The sequence below is a fragment of the Haliotis asinina genome, chromosome 5 (assembly GCF_037392515.1).
Source record: "Haliotis asinina isolate JCU_RB_2024 chromosome 5, JCU_Hal_asi_v2, whole genome shotgun sequence".
Lineage (NCBI taxonomy): Eukaryota > Metazoa > Mollusca > Gastropoda > Lepetellida > Haliotidae > Haliotis > Haliotis asinina.
The window spans coordinates 12,736,127-12,746,092 of NC_090284.1; the positions used below are offsets into that span (position 1 = coordinate 12,736,127).

At 40.9% G+C, this 9,966-nt stretch overlaps 1 protein-coding gene across 3 annotated transcripts; it reads left to right on the forward strand.

Annotated features, from left to right (window-relative positions):
• The first annotated feature begins 1,005 nt into the window (after positions 1 to 1,005).
• LOC137284351 (uncharacterized) lies at positions 1,006 to 9,593 on the forward strand. Of its 3 annotated transcripts, none has more exons than XM_067816125.1 (4): positions 1,006 to 1,178; positions 2,738 to 2,925; positions 6,277 to 6,738; positions 7,737 to 9,593. In XM_067816125.1, exons 2-4 carry the CDS (start codon positions 2,916 to 2,918, stop codon positions 7,949 to 7,951), a joined length of 687 nt encoding a protein of 228 aa, XP_067672226.1. In that variant the 5' UTR covers positions 1,006 to 1,178; positions 2,738 to 2,915; the 3' UTR covers positions 7,952 to 9,593. The 3 variants fall into 3 exon arrangements, with proteins under 3 accessions (XP_067672226.1, XP_067672227.1, XP_067672229.1); XM_067816126.1 differs by having other exon boundaries at positions 1,040 to 1,146; XM_067816128.1 differs by lacking the exon at positions 1,006 to 1,178 and adding an exon at positions 2,400 to 2,574.
• The last annotated feature ends 373 nt before the right edge of the window (positions 9,594 to 9,966 follow it).

Here is a 9,966-nt window from a genome sequence, read left to right on the forward strand (position 1 = left end):
TTACTTTAGGCAAGTGTAGACTGTCTCGGCATTGTTATTAATTGATTAATAATATATCATTCATTCATTTATTTGGCTGTATGTTGGTTTTGTTATAACCCCCAGTTCTATCTACCTCGAAGAAGCAAAACGGATGCTGGTAGTGTGGTAAAGCAGCGCGATACAACCATAGAATGTAATACGCGACTTCTGGTCTAAGGGAGGTAACTCTAGGGCGAACGCGTGGAACGTTTGAAAGCCAGTTTTCCTCGGGCGGATATTTCTTTCAACTCGGCGATAAGAAAGAACGCTTGCGGTCTGGGGAGATGATATATGAGTATTTGAAGATGTACATGTTACATCTGGTTGCTGGTGAAGCAAGAGAAAGCGATCAGTGACACACTTCAACTTTCAACGGCATCAACGAAAACTGCCGTGTTACAGTTACTTAATCTACTTCAAAACATTCTTGTATGTAGCACACGACTTCAAACTTGCTTGAGAGAGGGAGAGAGAGATGTCAAAACAGTGCAAGCTTTATAGAACATCGACACTCGAGTCTCAGAGTTATGTGTGACGTAACATTTATAACACTTAAGATGTAAAGATTCTCGATACAAACCTATTTCGTACATGTTACTGATATAAAACATACTTCCTCTACTTTAAAATACTATAATGCTGTACAAGGTTAGAGGCAGTGAGTTATATTGTATAATCACATCGGCAATATATATCAGCCATATGGACACGTGAGATCCTTCATGCGACAACACGAGAATGCCGTGTTTACACCATGCCAAAACAAGACAGTGACAATAAATTTGTTCACAATATAGTAATTAACAGTACATATTTCACAAATTGCGACGCACGTTTTCTCCTCATAAGATAATGGGAGTCCCATCTTCGTCAAGCAGTTGCCAGTAGGACGATCGCCTGTAGATCGATAACTCGGTGAAGGAAGCATCTGTAGTTCTGACATTACCTTCTCATCTGCACTATCGGAGTGATATGTTCAAGCTGGGCGATACACGCCGCGTAATGCTACAGTGACAGTGAGTCGGTCTGCCTGACAGAGAGCAGACGATAGACGGAGGCAAAGCTGGAGAGAGAAGCGAGCTCACGGCATGGCCTAGATAATTAGCCCGATATTCGGATGCAAACGTTAGTCACCCGCAGTTCAACATTGCGAGCAGGTAAGTGGGAATGTTACAGATTTACGATCAGTCTGTATATATAAAAATGCTCAAAATCTCCACGTTACAGGGATTGTATTCGATATGAGGAAGTTTTGACATTGCTTGTTGACGTTCTTCACTTTGCGCGGGAAATGTCGTGAGGTCAGATGGAATGTGAGGTATGTGACGCAGGGTCAGGTGAATGGGTTACGGATGTATGGCGGTTACATAATTAACCCAGGCTACTTGTCACCGATACCCGCTCCCTGTGTTGCCGAGCAGACTGAGTGCAGATCTATTATTGACATAACCTCTCTAACACCGCCTTTATAGCGCGCACGTGGGGAACAGATGACATGCTTGACCTGCTAAGACACTACCTCTAGTTCGTGACTCCTGATTGTTTTCTTTTATGGTTAACCGTGCCTTAAATGGTGTGTGACTGTGTCAGGTTACCAGTCTGTACACAGCTATCCGTGTTCTGGGCAGAAGACTAGTGTAGATTTTAGAAAGGTATCGCCCATCTGGCAGACAAAACATCACTGGTTAATGCATTGCATTGTTATAGAATTGTTTGGCCCAGAGTGGTCACATAGCTGGGGGATGTTAGCGTATACCAGATATAGTAATGCCTTGCTAAGGCAACACTGATGATATTCAGCATTCAGCTTTGCTGCATTGTTCGAGTCGACATTTCCATAATCGATACCGTTGGTGAGGATGTTCAGACGTTGTGGGATTTACACGTTCGACTTTCCTATAGTTGAAACATCGAGCACCACCGATGAAAACTGTTGAGCGATATCCATCTAATTTTTCACATATTGCCGACCAGGATATAACGGTAATATCAGCTGTTATTGAACCAGTAACAGCCTGCTTCAAGTCTAGCGATGTGGACGCACTGTGCTTCCCTAAGTGCACCCAACCCACTGACAGCATTAGCTGCATTAATCAACAAAACATGCGAGCGTTGCCATGTAAACATGGGAACGCTGGGTTGCACGCTTCCTGTTATGTAGGTCGTTGAGCTACATTAAATGTCGTATTAACTGAACCAGACAACCACCTTAGCCAATAGATAAATATTGGTCTTCTCGCAAAACATATGAATTATTAACTCTAAGCCTTTGTCATTTGTTATTACAACTGCCTCGGTGGTTGTTGGAATGTTCATCGCTGACATATGATTAATACGTTGACCTCTTGCTATATGTCAAGGTAGATACAGAGTCAGTCGACCCCGTGAACGAGCCTGTTTAACAGCCTCATGGTTTACCAGTGTTTAAATACGGTAGCGTTATAATCGGGGTCGTATTGTAGAATCAAATGTCAGTGTGACATTCGTAATTCGTATTAAATTGCCGGATGGAAACGTGGGCTGATTTTCTCGCCCGACCCAAACACACCTTGCGTGAGTTTTCGTTCATGTTAGTCGTTTCTTAGTGGTAGATAATGGTATGTATATGTTATAATTAGTATCAGGTATTACTGCACGATGCGGAATTCAGTGACTCATGTATGTGTACAATGTGTGATGCTTTATCAGTGTGTTGTTTCTACTTCCCGTGTACCAGGTAGAGGGATTCGAGACGTATACTTGAGTCATCTGTGAGGTTCTGTATGAACAACTATAGACACAACCCAGTCTGACGGTAGACATCATCATCGAATACATCCTGCTCGACCTTGGATATATCCTGTCAGACGCATACACAGAACGCCGCCAGTCTGACACACACCAAACTGGACAAAATGGGGAAAGGCAAGTCACATATATCGACTTCCATCATCCTCACGGGTTAGCAAAGTGATAGCTATCCAACTGGTCCACTGATCATGTCTAAGTATTTCTGGGGTTTCAGGTATGGGACTGTCACAGCACTGACACTCGTTTCTTTGCGAGAAGTAAATATTTAAAAGATATTGTGTTTAAGGTGATCCTCGACACGAAATGGTTCATAGTACAATGCATCACGATTCACCATGATGGGTTTCACCATGATGTTAATTTGATGTGTGCTCGTAAATACACACCACCTACCCCACCCTCATATCTGAATGTAAGTGTGTTCTTCTTATGACGCAGAACGTTATTTTCGTATGTTTAAAATATTCATGTTATTGAATTAATATGAAATTTGAGAGAGCAGGTAACCTTCAGGCTGAAAATCTGAGATGCAGTATATATGTCATTATATCATTCGTTAGACGTTTTATCATTCACTCATCATTAAAGACTCACGTTATCTATTTCTCTCTGAAGTGTAAATGAGTGCAGCCCCCATTTGAAACACGTGCTTACAGCTCTCTCTATATAAGATACCCAATGGGCATGCCCAATAAAGCTAACGGAATGGAAAACCAATCATCGGTGTGTGCTCATCGTTATATCAGCTATAATCCTTCCTCCTCCTGAAGTTGAAAACACACACGCCAGTATGTGAAATATGGTAGTTCGATCCCTGGGCTTCCTCACATCAAATTACTTTAAGAGATTTGATATTTGTGAACCTGCATGGTAATTGTCAGTACAGTTTAAGGCAGAATTAGAACGGGGACTGACGATGAGTTAGTAACTATGTTAAACTGCCATGTGAAGTTTCAGCGGGATGAGGGTACAATGTGTGAAGCTCATTTCTGCTGTCCCCCGTTGGAATATCGCTGAAAGCCGCGTAAACTTACACTCACTCTCTCAGTTCAATGGACTGAAGCATCACTTAGCCGCACACGTTCTGTTGGTTTGTGCCTCTCTGGGGCGTAGCTACCATTATAGAAAGAGGCCCAGGTTTACAGTAATTATTGGTAAGAAGGTTGGGCAAATCCCCGATACTATCTAAATATACAGCTGAGCAACCTATCGGGCATACATGAATATTCTGCCTCTGTCAAATAGTCTTGATCTCCTGTCGACCCTCTCCCTCCAAGTTCACCACAACACAACTTCGTGTTATGCTCCCACGGTGCTCATTGATGAATGAAAAGCATAATGTGGAATCGGTCTCACAATGTTTGCATTTTTAGCTTTCTATAGTTTTGTCCTCGGGACCAAGTACCTGTAGCAGAGGCATATCTGTCACTGAACTGTGATGATGGTATGGCTTGTATTGATTTATATATACTTTACAAGACACAAGGGACTTGTGTACGTCATATACGACGTGCCACAGATACATCACATTTAACGTTTCCTTTAGATGGTCATGAATTATTCTACACTGAGATTGTGCGGTCCCAGAAAAAGACTACAGTTCTTTCGGTTCCGTGTCGGTCGTCAATGTCAAGACGTAGTAATCATGAATGTGTCAAAAATAGATCTTCCCTGTCGAGGAAATTGCTCACTCGGGAGTTATTGTTCATTATTTCACATAGTTTCGGTGTCAACGCTTGGATGTATTCTAAAATAGAATGAGTAAATGAGTTTAGTTTAACGGCAATATCCAGCGACATGTCGGCGATCTGTAAATAACCTAGTCTGGACCAGACAATCCAGTGATCACGAACATGATCATAGATCTACGCAAATGGGAACCGATGGCATGTGTGAAACAAATGTTCAAGCTTGAGCACCCGATCCCGTTAGTCGCCTTTTACGACAAGCATGAGTTACTGAAGATCAGTTCTAACTGTTTGACTATATAACGGAGAGTGGTGACTCCTCGAAAAGCCCCTTGGCGTATGCCTCGGCTCGTCACGTGACAAGTGTACCCAATATGGCGTCAGCTTAATTTTTTAAGATTGAGCCCGGTTATTTTCAATAACTGATTACATTCGCTGAGTTGTAGATTATGCCTGGTTCTAACCGGGACTTTCACGGATATCCTTTATAAAATAGATCTCAGACACGATACACATAACCCTGACTTAGTGTTTTGGATTGCGGTTACTATTAGGAACGGATCTACTGGGAGTCGAACAACACTCCATCATGATACTGTTACTAGTATAATTTGAAAGGTACTGTTGTTAGTGGGCGATAACGACTGGACTGTCTTATTTGAGCATGATCACTATTAATACCAATCAAAGAACAGTTGTTCCTCGATTGTTACACTCTGAGGTTGAGGTAAGGGAAATCATTAGCATATAAATGCCACGTTACTCAAGATATAGCACAGATTCATGGCCGCGTACAGATGCCCGTACTCGGCTACTCCCGTAAGAAGTTGATCACAAAATGACCCGAAATTCTGCAAACACCTTGTTGCCGTCCCGTCAGGTATTTCCTAATTCACATCCATGTTAAGTTTTTCTCAGATACCCAGACTGGAAGCCTGGCCAAATTCAAATATATTAAGTCGCACGCATAAGTTATATAATTATAGCTTATGGCACAAAGTTACGAGTGAATAACAAAACACACTATCAAGCATGTCTCAAATTTACATTTGCGTGGCCACCAATAAATAGTATGCTTTAACTTTGCAATCCCCTGATCTAAGCCATGGTTGATTCCCTCTGAATGTAGGGATGAAGGGTTGTGACATCTCAGATACATAATGATTTATGATGAACAAAAGCAAACAAAACCAACAAATAGCGTTAAACAAAACAACAAACATAATCGAAATAAAACAACAAACAAAACAAACATCCACAACGACAAACTTTGAAGTGACACGCCTTTGATCAAACGATGCTAAAGCTGCATATCGTTAGAATTGTTTAATCGTTAATGGACCATCTCCAATTAACCTGGAAACTGGTGTATATCAATCAGATAGGTTATCGCATAATTCAATTAACATGGATCTCTCCTTAACCCATGCTTTTCGTAAGAGGCGATTAACGGGGCCGAGTGGTCAGGCTTCCGGACTTGGTTGACACATATCATCGCTTCCCAATGGCGTAGACCGATGTTCATGCTGTTTATTTCTAAATTAGTCTGGTTCAGACTCGATTATTTACAGACCTCCGCCGCATAGCTGGAACGTATGTTTTCAAAGCTCTCGTAACTCTAAGATATCGCAAGTGTCATACATTAACTTATCACTATTTTAGCGTGAAGAGAGCTTTGAAAATCTAGACCCTTGACTACTGAGCCCGGCATCAAACATCCAACAAAAAATGTCCCGCGGGTCCCATTCCCTAACCGTTTCTGGTGAACGTTCTTCAGATACCAAGGTGATCTGGACCAAGGATGGTCTGAAGTCCGAGAACATGAAGCTTGGTCACAAGATTCGGGAGCTGGAGACAAAGTACAGGGAGATCAGGGCCATCTTCGTGCAGCTGGAACAGGACTACGACAACAGTTACAGTGCGTTCCCCATACAGCGCTACGCCGTACTCAAGAGGATGATCAAACGGTGTGTGAAGGATGAAAACCTCAGAAAGGCTGAAACGTACGCGAAGATGGATATTTCCAAACCTAAATCTGGTTTGTCTGGACTTCTTGGGAAGGCGAAAGAATTTGTCGACAAGGACAGGCCGACATCAGGGGCAGATAACTCTGCCAGTAGCAGTAGTGCAAGGAGTAGTGGTGATGTTCACGCCGGGGGCATGGGAGGGCTGCTGTCTGCGTGTAAGGCGTTTGCAGGGAAGTCAGATGATATTGAAACAGCTGCTGCAACTAGGAAAGGTGGGTACCATGGTTTAATTATAGAAGAGGACCCCAGGATTCTATAATGATTACATCAAACATGACAACGCTGGCAATTATTATTCGTATGTTAATACTTCCTTCATATTTTCGTTACTTTTGCGCTTGTTTTCCCCCGGCATATAATGCGGGTAATCCGTCCGTAATCATTTTGTTTCCGGAGCATAGCTCAAAAACCGTTCAATAATTTTAGACCAAACTTGATAGATATAGTAATTTACGCCTATGGTTGTGCCTTTTGCTATTTACAGATTTTTGGCATTTATATTGTTTATGGTTTTCCATGGAAGATTTTGGTGTTAGTCTTATGGTGGGGTGGACTTCGTTTCCGGAGCAGAACTCAAAAACCGTTCAATATTTTTCTGCAAAACTTTGTAGATATATTAATCAGAACCTAAAGTGGTGCCTTTTACTATGTACATGTTTTTGAGATTTATTATTTTCTCGGCTTCCATGGAAACGTTTCGGACTTACTCTCAAAATGGAGGAAAGGGCTCCGTTCCCAGAGCACAACTCGAAAACCATTTCATATCTTGGCAGATATATGAGGCAGATCTTGAAATTGTGACTTAGCTGATTACAGATATATGGCATTTATAATTTTCACGAATTTCATGGAAACAATTCATACTTAGTCTTAAAATACAACGAGTAACAGTCAAATGATTTGTCCTTTCAAACATGTGGGGGCCGGGGGGATATGTCACCTTCTGATTACTCGTGTTTTGATAGAATATATTTGTTTCCATCAAATGTGATATTGTTCCCTCATTAACTGACGTATAACTGACAATATTGGACAACCCTTTCAACTCAAACCATTTTGGCTTTGATTATTCTAAATTTGGTGGTCCAATATTATCTTAAAACTCATCCCAGTGACGGTATTAGAAGGGTTTGCCCACAATTAATTTGATATACTCCTGATTATTAGGCTGTTAAGTGAACTTAACCAAGGCATTTGCCCCATGTTTCAGATCTCAGCAAGATGTCAAAACAGGAAGTACTTGAAGACAATGAGCTCAAAAGGCAACAAATCGAGGCATTTGGTCCGAGGTTTACCAGAGCCTATAATAGATTAGAACAGCTCAAAACGGACTATGAGACTTCCAAGCAGTCATTTCCACTGTCAAGATACGGGGTCATGAAAAACCTGGTTAAGGATGTAACACGAGATAAAAGTCTGCACTAGCAGAGTGTTGCCTATCTTCACAAGCAGTATACCAAAATGTGTATTGTAGTCAGTACAAGAGTCTGAAATAACAGAACTCCGATCATCTTAATGCCTTTCCATGATACCCAACAAGGTCATGAGATCACCCCAGACTGTACCTGTGTGGCAAATGAGACTTATGTTTTGAGTTACTGAGATGATCTATCATTGAGAAATTGTGGATGGAAATGTAAGTGGTGATTTGTTTTCACAATGTGTTACATCATCCTAGTCTAAACGGTAATACTAAAACAGGATGGACATCTGAATTTCAAGTGGAATGCCTGTATCTGCCATAACACAGCTGTAAATAGTATGAGATCTGATGTGACCTGCACTGGGAGCTGGAAATTACTGTATAACTCGTATATAATCTACAACATCGCATAGTACGGTTATACAATATTCAGCTTCGTGAGATATTGTATTGAATACTGTCACATCGTCGTCATAACTTGTAACGTGTCACAACTGTTTGGACGGCCTGACGAATGAAAGGTGCTTTTATATTTAACCAATGGACGTATTGTGGCGGGATATTGTGTGTGTGGTGCAATGCTGATAGATACTGAAAACTGTCTGGGGCACTGGAGAATATGCTGGAAATGCTTCCTGCAGCTGGTTTGGTCTCGGGTATTCTACTGTACATCGTCTGCATTGCTGCTGATAGCATAATCTTTGCACAATCTCGGCACAATCAAGGTTGGCGAAGTACTTAATATGTGCCTTTGGCCCCCATTATTTTTTATGAATTATATTTACACTGTTCAAACATAACTTTACTTTCAGTGTTCACATCATTACCTGATATGCCTTGAGTCGTTAGGTGCCTCAAGTAATCATTACAACTTCAACTAAACAACACATGGAGGCATGTGTGGTACAGCAGGGACAGAAGCTCTTCATGGATCACCTTTCCGTACAATATTGATGGCTATTTCAGAATTTATTACTTTCACTTTATTACTTAAAAACAGATTTCAAGACTTTGAGATGTTCCAACACAAGTAATCAATTTCATTTTAGGACTCATACTTTCTTGCATGAATAATACAATAATGATGAGCATTGCATTGATTATTTTTTTAAACAATGCCGTCTCGCAACACCATGCACCATGATAAATGGGGAAGGATAGTTAAATCACTGCTCGGAATTGCCAGTCCAGCCACTGAAGGGCAAAATGCTAAGCCTACAACGCATAATACCAACACAAACCCACTTTGAAAGCGCCACAAAGGGAAGTGACGTGTACAATTTCGATGTTACTTCTTGTATTTTGTTTTCAAATGAAATCACCTGGAATGCCACATTGCCTTCGGAAATATTCAACAGTTATATCTCATGTTTATCGTTTGGTATGTGACGTCGTTTCCAGTTTAACAACTGAGAATTCGTAAATGTATGATACTTTATAAACATATATTTCCTCTAGAATGTTAAAGCATGCCCATACCCAAATGACAGCATTGCTTGATAAAGTGAAAGGAGCCTGTATTAATCTGGTGTATTTTTGTTATTATATTTTTCATCTTTTGGTTGTGACTTGAATCAGCGTAAGTTGTAATTTTCTCTTCCAACACACCTCATGTACTTTATTCTTGCCATTAAACAACAAAAATCAGTCTTGTATTATGTCTGTTGTGTTTTGCGAACAAACTGGTACAAATCCAAATACTGAAATATACCATGGCCACACCCGTCCAATACCGAAACGTATGACGGCCACACTCCTTTAAAACTGAAATATACGATGGCCACACTCCTCTAAAACTGAAATATATGATGGCCACATTCCTTTAAAACTGAAATATACGATGGCCACACTCCTCTAAAACTGAAATATATGATGGCCACATTCCTTTAAAACTGAAATATACGATGGCCACACTCCTCTAAAACTGAAATATATGATGGCCACACTCCTCCAAAACAGAAATATATGATGGCCACACTCCTCTAAAACTGAAACGTATGATGGCCACTCTCCCCCA

What these genes read in the sequence shown, in the direction of transcription:
- LOC137284351 (XM_067816125.1), top strand. An exon ending in AGCTGCTGCAACTAGGAAAG is followed by an intron (nt 6,739 to 7,736) that starts GTGGGTACCATG and finishes CCCATGTTTCAG; the next exon opens with ATCTCAGCAAGATGTCAAAA.